The sequence below is a fragment of the Cryptosporidium parvum genome, chromosome 2, assembly GCF_000165345.1.
Source record: "Cryptosporidium parvum Iowa II chromosome 2, whole genome shotgun sequence".
Lineage (NCBI taxonomy): Eukaryota > Apicomplexa > Conoidasida > Eucoccidiorida > Cryptosporidiidae > Cryptosporidium > Cryptosporidium parvum.
The window spans coordinates 969,941-985,969 of NC_006981.1; the positions used below are offsets into that span (position 1 = coordinate 969,941).

The following is a 16,029-nucleotide window of genomic DNA, read 5'->3' on the forward strand; positions in this document are numbered from 1 at the left end:
TTAGTAAGTGGTTGGATTTCAAATGGAAATAGTAGATTATATACCTTGATTAATAAGTTCAAATGAGAGAAGGAAAACATGATCAAGATTTGAATTTCACTAATTCAAGAGAACCAAATAGAGAAAAGCATGGTATTATGGAGCAGGGAAGAGAGATTCAGAGAGAAATCGAGTTGGAGAGAGAATATTTTAGAGGTACTGAAAGAAACAGTGAGGAAGTTAAAATTGCAAGAAATAGGAGAAATGATTTGAATAAAGAGAAAGAAAGTAAGGTTTCAGTAAAAAAAGTTGGAGTTTTTCTAAGGCAACTTGCAAACGTCCAACCTGACATTGTTGATTTTGTTGCAACTAGATTTGGAATTTTGGGTGGAATAATTTATGAGAGGCCTTGGTACTTCATTTTTGGCTCGGTTTTATTAACACTAATATGCTCAATAGGGTTTATCCCGGGGATTCCAAAATGGGTGGATTCTGCTGAACATTTATACTCTCTTCCTTATAGCTTAGCAAGAGATCACGGGGAATTGCATAACCAGTTATTTAGTAATACCAAAAGTAGATCGCAGCTAATAGTAGTTACTTCACAAACTCCTGGAGAAAATGTCTTTACTTGGGAGTTTTTGGAAATTGTATCACAAGTTAATAAGTTAATTAGGGGAGAAGCTTTGGATGCTGTTGGAGGGAGAAGAGTTGGAGTTAAAGTGGGTCCAGGCCCAAGTGGAGATAAGAATTTAGATGGGGAGCATACAGAAAATGAAACTTTGAAATCAAGTAAGAGAGAAGAGTACTTTTCTGATGTTACAGAGGAAAAACATTATGATAATAATGAAGTTGATCCATTTAGACTTTCCCACGAAACATTTCTGACTTATAACAATATCTGCACGATGACACCATTTGGAACTTGTTCAGTTCAAAATGTAATTGAAGCAGGAGCTTTGGAAATGAAGGCAGTTTTAGGAGATGATGATCCTGAATTATATATGCTTGATGGGCTTGTATTTAACTTAAGAAAACAAGGATTTCTTCCAGATTATATTCTAGGGAAAATGAAGGCAAAGCCTTGTGTTAGAACTCTTCCAACAGAGCTCATCTCAAAGATTTTATCACCAGACAAATACTCGAGTTCTTCAAAAGGTCCTGGATTCTCTGATGCTAAGATTGAGTGCATTGTAGGAGCTGAAGCTTTTCTGATGGTTTATGATATTTTTGATGATGGTACTCCTGAGAACTTGTCAAGAAATCTTCTTTGGGAACAATCTCTTGTAAGTATATTAAAAGATAATAGAGATTGGGGCCGTGCAAGAATTTCTTTTAGTGCATTTCGTAGTAGAGACGATGAACTAAAGGCGTCTACTTCAGAAAATTCAGATATTCTTTTGGTAGGACTCACTTTCACGCTTTTATTCTTCTATGTGGGAGTAGCTAACTTCAGTTTTGACCTATATAAAATGAAAACTTATAGTGGATTGGCAGGACTTTTTGCAGCGCTTCTTGGTTTAGCTTCAGGAATGGGTTTAATGTCAATTTTTGGGGTTTCCTTTGTCCCAACAGTTTTGGTAACTCCATTTCTAATTATGGGAGCTGCTGTGAATTATTTATTTGTCATAGTTAATGCTTATTCGACAGGTTATACTATCCCAAGTACAAAAGAGAGATGCAGATTAGCCTTACAAGACAGTGTAATTGGAATTACAATAACAATGTGCACTGGATTGGTTTCTTTCTCAATTGGGGCAGTTGGAGAACCGTATCTTTCAATTCGTAACTTCTGCCTATTTTCTGCAGCATCCATTATATTTACCTATTTATATGTATTTTTATTTATGTTTCCTATACTTTGTTTAGATGCAAAAAGAGAAGCATCTAGAAGAGTACATTTTTTTGGACTTCCAAAACTAACACCGAATGATATTAAAGCAACAAGAGATTTAGATCTTGGTAGATCTATTCCAGTTGACAATATTAATTCTTTTGCAGTTGTTAGTTATAATCTTTCAAGAGCTCTGAAGGAATATAATATCGAGCTATACCCTTTTGGAGAACATAATAAGGAAGAAAGCAACCAAGGGTTTTTTGATATGGATGATGATAGTGATACAAAGCTTGACCTTTCTAATATTCAAGATAACAAAATGGATTTCCATTTAGAACGAGAAAGAAGAATGGCTATAAATAGTAAAATGGGCTTTTTTACTAAGTTAAGAAAAAGGATTTTCCATGTACCGATTTTGGCTAAATACCAGCATAGCGACAGAAAAACTGCATCAGAAAGTACAATACCTTCATTTAATCAACTTAGACATGAAATGAGGTTATCAGACTTTGATCTTGTTAGTCGTGATCTGGATACAAATATCCTAGAAACCATTAAAAATAATAATCAAATAATTCAAAGGAAAGATGATTCAAATAATATAAAAGCATTACAAAACATTAGTCTTGAAAAGTTAGACAAAGAATATGACTTAAATCATGTTGATGATCTTCTTCAAATACTATTAGCAGAACCTTCAGGAAATGTTGGAAGAACTACAAGGAGACTAATGCTGCATTATATTGGGCCAGTTATGGCAACTCCCATTGTGAAGATTATTGTAATTATAATATGGCTTGGATTCCTTGGTGTGTCAATATATGGTTTTACAAAGATGGAAAGTGGTTTAGATCTTAGAGATTTATCTCCTCCATCTAGTTATCTTCAAGCTTTTGATCAAGACTTCACCAAATACTTCAACAAATATGATGTTCCAACTGATGTTTATTTTCCAGAAAAGTTAGAGTGGTGGAAAAGGGCTGTTCAGGATAGAATTTTTGATTTTGTTGAAAGACTTGAGAGACTTGAATCTACTCAAAGAGTGATTGATCCATTGTACAATTTAATGAAAAACCCAGAATTAGCAGCAGCTCTTAGGAGTGGAAATAAGAAATTATTTCAAGAAACTCTTTATTATGAGCTATATAATAACCCTGAAAGTAACTATAAACAGTTTTCTTTTGATTTTGTTTGGAAAGAAAGAGAATTAATAACGTATAGAATAAAATTGCTAGCAAAAGGAATGCCAACTTCTCAACAAAAAGCTGATTGGATGACTTCAATCAGAAGGCTATGCAATGATGAAGAAAGAAGAGAAAAAATACCATTCAAGGTTGTTGCTTACAACTATATGATGTTATTCTATGAGAGTGACCTTAGTATTCTCACTGAATGTTTTTCAAATATGTTAAGCTGTGGAATTGCAATTGAGCTTATAACATTAATGTTAATTCCAGAACTTATGTCTGGTCTTTTTGTTATTATTTTAATGGCATGTATAGATATTGGCCTATTTGGATTCATGTATTATTGGAATGTGAAACTCAACATGGTCAGTATGATTAACTTGTTACTATCTATGGGGTTTGCCGTAGATTATTCAACATTAATGACGCATACATTTTCACATTGTTATGGTAAAACTCGAAATCATAGAATGATTGAGTCACTGGGTCTTATGGGAGCACCTGTATGCCACGGAGCAATGTCAACTTTTCTTGGGATTGTTGTTCTTTCAGGAAGTTCGTCGTATATTTTCACTGTATTCTTTAAGATGATGATCATGGTAGTTGGGTTTGGAATTTTCCATGGAGCTGTCGTTCTGCCTATTCTTCTCTCATTGGTTGGAAGAATGCCTTGTCATTCTTCAAATATACTTTATCAAGTTATTGAATGGATACAAAATGGCCATTCATATTCTCTTAATTCTATTGCTAAAGGAAATCTTCCAATGATCAAAGCACCACCAGAATCAAGTATCGAATTGGACGATCAAATACTTTCAGCCGATCTAAGACTTGAAAAGAATGTAATATCGAATAACACAGTAGATTTCTTAAAAGTTTTAAAAGATACAAAATTACAATATTAGTTTTAGAGTTTATTTATCTCGAATTACAATACTTTATAATTTATTTGATATTTGCTTCCTTAATTTCTATTTAATTAATTGGAAGATAACTTATAAAAATAATTTCTTTTAGTTTGTTTTAAATTATTTGTATTTAAATACTTAAATTTAATTTAATAACTTGAGTGAATTCAATATTAAATATATTAATATTCATGCCATTATAAATAACATTATCAAATCATAGCCAATGATAATCCAATTAAAAATTCAATCTATATTTCAGTTTTAATAGTATTATTCTGACAATTGTTTGTATTATAGTTGAATATAAAGATACTAGCCTAGTTAAGTTTAAAAAGTCTCAGTATATTTGAGGCTAGAAATAAACTTTATTTAACTTTACATTTTTTCAGTAAACAAAGCTCTATTTTAAAAAATTATTCTAAGTGAATAATCATTGAAAATTTTTAATTAGAAATTGCTTATATTGAAAAATAGATAGAAACGATTTATTATTCTCAATTTGGATATTTTATAAGCATTATGAAATAAAAATTTTGACTATTTTTTTTTTCGAGAAAAATAATTATTTAGCTATTCCCATTCTAATAATTATTATTGAATTATTGTTAATTTAATCTTTCAACAGATATAACTCTATTCTCAAAGTAACTATTTTGTTGATTGAAAGTAATTTGCTATATTCAAAAAGATCAGTTATTTGAACAAATGTCTATAGCTGATATCTTTTTGCTATTTACTATGCAGCTTTGGAAGGAAAATATTTCTTCAAATAGCCAAAATTAAATATTGTCGAACAAAGCTTGGCCGCTTCTATCTTATAAATTGTTCCAGATTTAATATTTATAGACCTAAATATGTTTCGATGAGTAGTAGGTGCCTTTAAATATTGGATGGCTTAATTATTTATTGTGAAAATAAGGCAATCTTCTGTTCCAAACATAATAAAATAAGGAAAATTAATCCAAAATACAAACAATAGTGTTACTCTAATCATTTAGACTCATATTATGGTAAGATAAATTTCTTGAATTCAAAGTTTTTTTTGGAAAACTCTGCTAAAGCAGAAATATAGCAAGAGTTTTGAATAATTATTAATACCAATCATAATAAAATTTGGAAAGTATGGAAAATACGGGCCAAGATTTAGAAATATATAAAATAAATAACCTCAAATAAAACGAATATAATGTTATTTCTAGAACCATTATTTTTAAACAATTTAATCATTAAATTCGTCTTTAAATATTTTTAACACAATTTCACAAAATAAAATCAAAGCTAAATCTAGAAAACTAAGACAATTTTAAATGACTTGGTTTTCTTTTGTTTTATTTTGCAATTAATTTGAAAAATTTCCATAAAACCAAAAAAAAAACCACATAACTTCTAGAAAATAAAATTATAAATGATTGGTTTAAACATAGCAATACCATAGACCCATATTTTGGAAATAATAATATATATTACAAATATATATTATTGATTTGCTCAATAAGCTGACATACATTATTAACTTTATTGATTATTAAATGTAATAAGAATAAATTCAATTCACTCTTTTTAATCTTTGATATACATTCTTTATTTTTTTGGAAATGGATCTTTGGCTTTTTTTTTCCGAAAAATCTCCATAGGTACCAACTACAATAGAAGGGATAATAAATGAATTGAGTTCTTTGTTGATATTATTAGAAATACTGACAAGACTTTCATCAAAAGCTAGTTTTTTCCCCCAAGGGGCGTTGGTTATAATTTTGAGTCCGTTATCGGTTCTAAAAATACCCTTCTGAACATCATAATATGAACCATCAGATCTAAAAATAGTACATGAGCGTTTTTCATATGAATAAGAAAAGTTTTCTGGTAAAAACAAAGACATATACTTATTATCAACTATAAAAAGAAGAGCTGTAGGAGTTCCATCTTCTTGAATATTAGAAAATGCAGCTTCACTTGATTTAGAAATATTGGATTTAAGTAGTTTAATAAGTTCTACATAATTTCTATTTGACGGGAAAATAGTCGAAGTAATTGGATTCCAATCAGCAGGAGGTTCCTGTGGCTTGAAACGACGTATCGACTCCGGAGAGAATTTGAAGTTAATTATTTCACTTTCTAGAAATATTTGCGCTCCCCATGGACATTCAGTTGAAATAATATCTCCGTTACTTTTTCTAAGTTCTAATTCATTCAGACAAAATACGTCACTACCTGATTCAATAAAAACTGTTCCAGAGTTCCCAATTAAGTCCCCAACAAAATGTTTCTCAATTGAAATCAATATGAAATTTTTTGACTCGATTTCGTAGAAAACTAAGTGAGAATCTCTACCATAGATTGGAATTTCAAAAGTACCCGAATATACACGTTTCTGAAATTTATTGTTTAGACTGGTTGCTACAATCGTGAGAGGGCCAAATCCATGCCTATTTAAAATAGGAAGTGAATCAATTACATTCTTCTCTGCGCTATTAAGGCTTAAAGAGGGTTGATCATTCTCTATTTTAATTGACTCTCTTGAACTAAAGCTAAATTCTTTATATTGCATTCCGCCGATCTCTTCTTCCCCTTAATATTTTATTCTGAACAAAATTTTAGTCATAAATGTTTCAAAAATCTATTTACTATAAATCTCAGAATTTACTTAATTGTAATAATCTATTAATTGCTGTATAGTTTTAATATACCCATTAATTCTGAATAGCCGACTAATATATTCACCTATTAGTTATTGACTAAATTGTTTCAATGTCAAATAATTTTCTATCACAGTCTATAATATTCTAAATAATTTGGCATTTTCAACGTATAAGTCTTGTCAGAGTTGAATGCTGCATGCACATGCTGCCAACTTTCTACATGCGCACTTAAATGTTTTATATTTCTAAAATTCCAATTTTTCTTATTGTTAAATTCCCAAATTTTCTTTTTTTGAGAATTACTTAGTTTTATTTTCAGTGTTACACTCTTTGAATACTAGATTTTTCGGCGGGTGTACATGTGTTATGACAAGCTTTTGGCGTATGAATACGTGCAGAAAAAATTCGAGTATCAAAGCTTAACACTATTTTTGTCTAGTTGGATAGAAAAAGTACATTTCGGATATTATAATTATGAAAATGGGTCTGTTGATAAATTATTTCAATTATTGAAAAATATCACAAATAATTGTTATACAGTCGAAAACTTCAAATTGGAGAATATTTAAGGTTGGTATAACTAACTTCTATTGAATGGTTGGGTGTTTTTATTTAAATATTCCTCTTTAAATTTGTTTAACATTTTCCTCTCAATTGTTTCTTTTTATTTTGGGTTCGATTACTTATTTGGATTCAGTAGTTGGTCATTTCAAAGACATGCCAGCATAAATTTCTTGCTTTTTTTTTTTTAAATAGAATTGTTTAGCAAGAATTGTTGAATTTTAACATTCTAAAGAAAGCAAATTGCTAACCGGGTCTATTCATCCCAATTCTCTGAGAGTTGGGATTTCGACGGATATAATTGAATAAGGTGATTTACCAGAAATAATATTATTCAGAATTCAGTTGTATTATGCAAAAATAACATTCAGGCTAAGTATTAATTCTTTTGTTAGTGTTTTGCAAACATTTGGTGATTTGTTTAATTTATTTAAAGTTATACAAAGTAATTTATCTAATTAAAAAAATTTCATTCTCAGATAATAATCGTTTTTAATATATTCTGTGTCACTTTTACGTTCATTACAATAAATCTAAAACTACTTTCTAGGCTTGGCATGCTTGGAGGCGATCCAAATAAACTATTCAAATAATATAAGTAATCAGAAAATACCTTGAATATTTGAGACATTAATGGAAATAGAATTTTTAACTTGATAAAACATTCAGAATTTAGATACAAGATGTTCAAGTTGGAAATGCAATGATCAATTAGATGCTTGAAATTTAATTCGAAAAACTTAAAAGCTTTGTTTTTCTCTTCTTTTTTTTTAATTATGTGCTTGACAATATCTCTGATATATATTATGAGTTAATTTAAAAAGCAAGCAAAAATTAAATTTCACAATATTAACAAAAATAATAGTTTGTCAAGTTGCATATATATAGAGCTTTCAAACTATCGAATAAATTATTTTAATCAAAAAAATACTTCATTAGAAGACAAAGCTATGTAGCTTATTCAAAAATATACAATTATCTGAATTGGAACTAAAAATACTCTAACAGGAATATTTTCAAAGCTCAAAACTGTTTAAGTTAACACAATTCTCCAATAGAAAATTTCTAAAGTTATTTTACATTTAGAGTATTGAAAAATTGTACAATTAATCTGAAAGAGAAATAAGGAGCCGTTTTTAACTAGATTGACGAATTGAGATTAATGAGATTCAAATACTTCTATTTATACTTATCTTGTCATCTCAAAATAAATACCAATTTATTAATAACACTTATTATAAGAAAATATTCGCATGAAGGTCCATTAATTTCAAGTTTAAGTATAAAAAACACAAGTTTATTATATATTTTCTCAAAAAAAAAAGATAATTTAAAAGATGCGAAAGTACTTAATTATTTTTTCAATCTTTACATGATTTTTGCCAAGATAAAATTTAAGCGGGCATTTAATTTTCTTTATGTTGTATCCTTAAACTTTTAAATACTAGTCTTTAAATACTCATTAATTATATTAGACCTGGCATCTACCAATTACTCTGTCCTTTTAGAGGATTTATAGCTTAAGGCTATTATAAGTGCTAAAAATACTTAATTTTGTTGAAAAAATGGTTTATTTGTTCGTTTTGGCCATTGCTTTACTTTACACCAATACGAATTATATTATAAATAATCGTATTTCCACACAGTTATCCTTACTCACTATTCAATTGTCATCCTCTTCTTCACGCCATGATTCAATTGTTCTCTCGGAATTAACTCTGGAACAAAGCTACAGAAGTTGTTTAGATGATCTTCAAATATTGAAACAATCATTAGCAGCGTCTATTGAAGAGTTTGAAGCGTGCAAGGCTGTTGAAGCTGAACTAGAAAGTAGCTATCATAGAAAGTCTAGTGTTTGCAGACTTTTGGAGGAGGATTATAACAAATATTGCAAGAGTCATAATTTTAAACCTCCAGCTTTAGAAAAAGATTTGTGTAGAACGCTATTGGAGAGAATTAAAGAATGCTTAGAGCAGAAACGTAAACTTGGGGGAAATTTAAATAAGAAGACTAGAGAGTGCCAAGAACTGAAAAAGGAAATTAATGCAAGAACCGAAATGTATAATAAACTTGATAAAAAATGCTCAAAGATTGAACAGCAACTGTTCAATGAACGCTCTCAGGCTGGAATTCATGTTGTTGATTCAGAAAGTATTATGGATAAACCTACTTCAAGTCTATGCAGCGCTGATATACCATTGCTACTTGAAGTTATTACAAAAACTGAAATAAAATTGGAAGTATGTATGGAACAACTAACTGAATTATCTGAAAGACTTGCGGAAAAAACTAACGAAATGTATGAAATTTCAGAACAAATTACAACTGCTCTAGGCGGTGCAATAAGTAAAAAAGGTCTTTTAGGAAAAAAGAAAAGCAAATCAGCTGAAATTAAAAGCCTTGAGAGTGCCCTAAAGCTCTTGGAAGAACAAAAAATGGGTCTAAAGAAGTTTCAACTTGCTAAAGAGAATGAATGTAGAAACTTGCAAACTAAGTTAGATCAAGCTAAGGAGAGACTTCAAATAGCTGAGTTACAATCTACGACTTCTGAAGGCCGTACGGGACGTCGTGGCTATTTTAGTCGATTTACTGGTTTTGTTTCAAGAACCTATAGGAGATTAACAAGCAGATTAACAAGTAGATTTACAAGGAATAATAGTCGCCGTCGAAGAAGAGAATCAAGGTTTTGATTTGAATATCTCAAATTAATACCTTTTTTTTTCTGAATGGGCTACAATTCACAACAATTCGATTATTGTATGAATATTGTTCATCTTTGTATACTACTTCATATTTATCTATTTTAATTATCACTGCTTGAAGAAATTATTTATTACTTCAAAAATAGACAAAGTCAATACAATCTAATTGGTTTCATATAAGTTTGGATACATTATGAATGATTGCTATAGCTTTTCAAGACATTTCTTTTGCTTAATGAGTCATGTATCAATATTCATTAATTATTTGAATTATTCACCAAGTGTTATATTGTTTACAAATTCTTTACGTATTTTGATGCAGAGATTATATAATTAGTACAAACTACCGAATTTTGGCTGAAATATTGATATTTTCTTATCAGAATAATTAAAATTATTTAATGTATTTTCGAATAATTATCATATTAGTTTAAATTAACTGAAATAATCAATTCAATCTTGGTTCAATATGGTTTTTTATTAATATATTAATAGCATACCATTTAATGCATTAAAGTACGCCAAGTTAATATCTGTCGTATTCAAAATAAAGACTATCAATAATTATTTCAATTATGACAAGCATATTTTGGGATTGCTATTAATTGTTTTACTGGATTTCTAACATTAAGAGGCTATTAATATGGTTTAAATCTATAATTCTTAATATACAATAATTTCATTGTAACTTCAGGAAAGATATATTGTAATGTGTTAATTAAAAATTTGACAAATTACAACTAATCAATTTATTGTAATATATCTAAACCAAGTAAGTTGCATTACAATATCGCAACAATTTGTGTTTCTTTCTGTGTTAGATTGTTTAGAGTAGTTGTTTATTTTGTGTATAAGTTCCTTGTTCAGCCTATCAAGATATTATTTTCATTTTTTTTTCATTGCTTTTAATAATAAACTAATCAATTGATTTATCATAAAGATTATTTGTATTTCTGTTTCTTTTGATAAACTCAAATTGAGTTTTTTAATTTTTTTTTATTATTGAATATAACCCATTCTATTTCACTTCAATCTTATTTATTACTATTCAAAGTTTAACAATTAATTTCACCACTATGTACTTGATTAGTTGCTACAATTTTATGCTAAATCTCTTTTTTTTTCTTTTTAATAAAGACAATTTAATTATTAAAAAGTTCGTTATTGAATGTTAATACTATTTTTAGAAAACTAATTATACTAGCTATATTCGAAATATATAAATCTTTAAGCTTCATTAAAAGTTTTTGGTTTTTTTTTTTAAATTTCATGCTGTTTAATTTTAATGAAACATAGAATAAGTCGTAATTATAGGTTTTTCTTATTAATAGAACTTCATACATTAATAAAATTTCTTTTCAGAGTATATATTTTGAGATTTCGATTATTATACTTTTTGTTCCAGAAAACTTAATAAATTTTGTTCTGATAATAAGAACAAGTTTGAGAAATACTGAGTGATATCTGATTCATCTGAATATATCTTAATTATAATATTAACAGACTAAAAATAACTATATATTATCAAAATATAGACTTCTAAACTGCCTGTTTTGCTTTTTATTATTAAAATATTTTATATTGTTTGGGAAAACTTCATTTTAAAATTAATCTATTCATTATTTTATTCCATAGTTGATTTTTTTTGGTTTTTAAGATTTCGTTTCGTTCTTAAATGAACGATTTCTACCTATTAAAAAAAATGAATTGTTGGCTCATTATTATTTAAGAGTATAAATTACAAATTAATACAAATATTCAGTTACTTCTGAAAATCTAATTTAGCAAAATATGTTAGAAAACGAATAATTGAAAAGAATAATTTTATTTACTGGTTTATCGAAAAATCTTTTAAATTACAAACAATGCGTATTAAGTACTCTATAAATTATCGTCAAGTTAAATATTACAATGATTAGTTTCTCGTTAGGAAAAAATATCATTTTTATTAATCAGTATATAGAAAGAATAATTTTTTAATATTTTGAAATATATATTAATACTAGCATTATTGAAATGTAAATTTAAGCTTTATTTCGATTTATAGTTGATCAAAATATTCACATAGCTATTATATTTTTCAAATTTATGCTTTCTTTGGATTTTTAATGCAAAAAAAGAATGCTTTCCAAGATTGGGTATTAAAACTTATTTTTTGTTATATGTAAACAAGAAAAATTTGGAATGAAAAGAGAAAATAGGTTTTCAATATCAAAATTTCAATATATCAATGGTAATTCACAAATTTGTAATTAAATTGAATGCATTTTTTTATTTAAACATTCGATAAATAATCCATCTTTACAGAATGTTGTAATTAGGTTTAAAGCCTTGAAATCGTGAGATCAATTTTTTTTTTCTTTCAATATTTTATAACTATTAAACCTTTTTGGTTATCAAACTTCTCAACTGTTAACAAAGTTTTTAGTAGCTTGGGCAGATAAAAGTTTTGAAGAAGAGTACAATTTGATATTCGTTAATTAAACTCAGGTTTACAAACAACAATATTGTTAATGCTTATAAGAAATTCATATATTCCAAACTACGGAACAATTATTCACAGGATAAGTTAAGTTCCAAAGATAGTATATAGCCGTAATCTTCACAATAGTATAACTTATACTTAATTTCCGGATCCGGATATAGACTATTGTCGGGCTTATAATCAGTTCATACTAAATCGACATTAAACTTGGGAACAGCAAGACTTACTAAACTTTTGCCAAGACCAAGAGTTCGGTGCTCACAGATACAAAGTCCTTCCTTCACTGTTATTTTTGAGAATCTAGAACTCACTTCATTCGCAGAAGACGTTTTTCTAATTCTAAAAACTTAAACTTCACTAAGCACAGAGTACCTGTCAACACAAGGCCCATGGAGTGGTGCAGTCCCAACCTTTGGATTATTTATCTGATCTAATTCGATTCACCAAATCAACAATTGTCCTTAATAGATTATTCAAACTCGAGATATTGTTATCTTCCAGCACTTTGCTAGGTTCTGAACAATCATTAATGTACAATGGCTCTTCAATAAAAAATATAAGCAATCTTCTAGTACAGAATGGCAAAGAGTGCCAAAAATGGGGAGTTATAAGTATTCAAGTCATTAATATTGGAGAACCCCTCAAGTAGTCACTGGTTTTCAAGCCACGGAACTTTTAGATTTACAAGTTATAAATAAATTTCTAATTTTGGAAAGTCAAACATCTACAACAATACCCATAGTCATGCGTTATCTACCGTTGGTCTACTAGCTTTTAATACGAATTTTTTTGTTTCAATAAACAAGTATTTTTAATTTCAACAATGTTTGATCAATATCCACATAAAATTCAAAATAAATATTATGTAACTGTGAATTTAAGATAAGTAGAAAATAATTTACGGCTTTGGTGGAAATTTCAAGTCAATTATTTAGTCTAGTTTCAAAGATTAATTTCATAATAGAAGAGTTCTTAATTATTGACGAAATCTTGTTTCAAACTAAATCTTATTATCATATTTGTTTTTTTGACTAACTACCAACAGTAATATTGTAATATCTAATTTCTTCAAAAATTAGTAACTATTTTATTAGAGTAAAAATAAAATAGTTATAGCTCGACAATACAATTAAAAGCGCAAGTAATCTGGATAAAATCCTTGAAAATATGATACTTTGTTAAGCAATAGCATTTCTTTTAGAGACAGTTAAAAAAATTAATTGCCGGTAAAGTTTTTTTTTTTTACAATTTCCCGCTATAATTTTTGACACGGATTATCCCATGTAAAAGTAAAAATCTTTTTTTTTTTTCTTTTGTTCATATAATATTTAAAAAAATAGAAAGATGGGTAATAGTTTAAATGTTTTTTTTGCTATTTTTCTAGTTGTTTTTCTTAATTTTTTGGGGTTACAAACTTTTTTTAATACCAGAAATGTTGAAAGCAATTTATTTTTAATTTTAAATTCTTATCCATCATTCATTAAGCTTGGAGGAATAAATGGTAGAGAAGGGAGTTCTAGTGGATTTTCGTCTGGAGGTAGACATGGTTCATTGCAAGGAGGATCATTAAGAGATAGTGCGCGTTCAAGGGGTGGACCTAGATGCTCAAGAGCCCCGCATCCTAGACTCCAAACCATTATTGAGTGTTCAGAAACAGATTCAACTGATGGAGGTAGCAATACTGCAAGTCAACCAAATGGCAGATTTTTAAATCCAGGATATGGTTCACGACCAGGTTCAACACGTGGTCCAACTTTAGGGCTATTTACTAGATCACGTCCAGTTTTTCCAACTCGTAGACCATATTCAGGAATTTTGCTTACCTCTAGTGGTTCGAAGTCCTCTGCTCTTTCAAGCAGATTTGGACAAAAGCCATCAAGTTCTCATTCTACAAGTACAGGAACTCGTGCTCTACAAAGCGGTGTAGGAAGCAGATTTTTGAGTCCAGGATATGGTTCAAGACCAGGTTCAACACGTGGTCCAACTTTAGGGCTATTTACTAGATCACGTCCAGTTTTTCCAACTCGTAGACCATATTCAGGAAGTTTGTTTACTTCTAGCAGTTTTAGATCTTCTAATGCTTCAGACGGATCAGGAGATTCGTCATATAGTTCTCGTTTTACAGGTACAGGAACTCGTGGTTCACAAGGCGGTGTAGGAAGCAGATTTTTGAGTCCAGGATACGGTTTACAACCAGGTTCAGCACGCGGTCCAACTTTGGGGCTATTTACTAGATCACGCCCACCTCTTCCAACTCGTAAACCATATTCAGGAAGTTTGCTTACTTCTAGCAGATTGAGTTCTTCTAATGCTTCAGGTGGATTAGGACAATCGTCATCTAGTTCTCGTTTTACAAGTACAGGACCTCAAGGACCATATGGAACTTCAGGAGTTGGTACACCGTTGGGCCACTCTGTTTCACCTGAAGGAAAACCACAAGGTTTACTAGCTAGAGGATATATAACATCAAATTGTCCACGTGGTATTCCAGGTGAGCATCGAGTAGATGTTACTAGTAACGGTTCTTTGATATGCTGTTATTGTTATAATAGATGTGATCATGAAGGTTTTAAGCCACCAAGACGAACAACAACAACAACAACACAATCACCACCATATTCTTCTAGGGGGTACCTGACATTAGATTGTCCACTTGGTACCCCAGGTGAACATCGCTTAGATGTTGATAATTCTGGCGTCTTATTTTGCGCTACTTGTGGTAACAGGTTTAGTCATCAAGGGTGCCCACCACCGAAAATACCGTTATGCCGAAAATAAAACATGAAACAGCACCCATTTCATTATTATTTTCAAACATTTTACACCAAAAACAGTTTGCGGTCTAAATACGGCTGCTATATTTTATTTTATATAGATTCCGTTTTTACTTTTGTAGCACAAAAATGATTGGATTGAAGTCACCGAGTTTTGTAATAGTTTATTTCTAAAAAGGCTAGTAAAGTTGCTTATTTTAATATCTATCCTTTACAATGTTATGTTATAAGTTTGTGCTATAATTTCGAGATCTTAATGCAAAGATTCTTGGATTATAACTTTCGAAACTTTAGGGTTTTAGGGTTTAGGTTTTAGGTTTAGGTTTAGGTTTAGGTTTAGGTTTTAGGGGTTTTAGGTTTAGGTTTAGGGGTTTTAGGGTTTAGGGTTTAGGGTTTTAGGGTTTTAGGTTTAGGTTTAGGTTTAGGTTTTAGGTTTAGGGGGTTAGGTTTAGGTTTAGGTTTAGGGTTTAGGTTTAGGTTTAGGTTTTGGTTTAGGTTTAGGGTTTAGGTTTAGGTTTAGGGTTTAGGGGTTTAGGTTTAGGTTTAGGTTTAGGGGTTTAGGTTTAGGTTTAGGTTTAGGTTTAGGTTTTAGGTTTAGGTTTAGGTTTAGGTTTTAGGTTTAGGGTTTTAGGTTTTAGGTTTAGGGTTTTAGGTTTAGGTTTTAGGTTTAGGTTTAGGTTTAGGTTTAGGTTTAGGCTTTAGGTTTAGGTCTTTAGGTTTAGGTTTAGGTTTTAGGTTTAGGTTTAGGTTAGGTTTTAGGTTTAGGTTTTAGGGTTTAGGTTTAGGTTTAGGTTTAGGTTTTAGGTTTTAGGTTTAGGTTTTGGGTTTTAGGTTTTAGGGGTTTAGGGTTTAGGTTTAGGTCCCGGTCTAGGTTTAGGGTTTTAGGTTTAGGTTTAGGTTTAGGGTTTTAGGTTTGGGGATCCCCCCAGAGTCGACCCGCAGGCAGCAAGCGAG

At 29.7% G+C, this 16,029-nt stretch overlaps 4 protein-coding genes across 4 annotated transcripts; 3 read left to right on the plus strand and 1 right to left on the minus strand.

Moving 5' to 3' along the window:
- Window positions 1–62: 62 nt before the first annotated feature.
- Window positions 63–3,908, plus strand: cgd2_4350 (putative patched family protein with 12 transmembrane domain; the record flags this gene model as incomplete). The annotated part of the gene is made up of 1 exon (XM_626612.1): window positions 63–3,908. One exon carries the CDS (start codon window positions 63–65, stop codon window positions 3,906–3,908), a length of 3,846 nt encoding a protein of 1,281 aa, XP_626612.1.
- A 1,552-nt stretch (window positions 3,909–5,460) lies between these two features.
- On the minus strand, window positions 5,461–6,462 carry cgd2_4360 (hypothetical protein; the record flags this gene model as incomplete). Its single annotated transcript, XM_626613.1, has 1 exon — window positions 5,461–6,462. The coding sequence occupies one exon, from the start codon at window positions 6,460–6,462 to the stop codon at window positions 5,461–5,463; it is 1,002 nt and encodes a 333-aa protein (XP_626613.1).
- Window positions 6,463–8,679: 2,217 nt separating this feature from the next.
- On the plus strand, window positions 8,680–9,804 carry cgd2_4370 (signal peptide; the record flags this gene model as incomplete). Its single annotated transcript, XM_626614.1, has 1 exon — window positions 8,680–9,804. One exon carries the CDS (start codon window positions 8,680–8,682, stop codon window positions 9,802–9,804), a length of 1,125 nt encoding a protein of 374 aa, XP_626614.1.
- Window positions 9,805–13,645: 3,841 nt separating this feature from the next.
- On the plus strand, window positions 13,646–15,079 carry cgd2_4380 (signal peptide, repeats, gene anchored to telomere; the record flags this gene model as incomplete). The annotated part of the gene is made up of 1 exon (XM_626615.1): window positions 13,646–15,079. One exon carries the CDS (start codon window positions 13,646–13,648, stop codon window positions 15,077–15,079), a length of 1,434 nt encoding a protein of 477 aa, XP_626615.1.
- Between the last annotated feature and the right edge of the window lie 950 nt (window positions 15,080–16,029).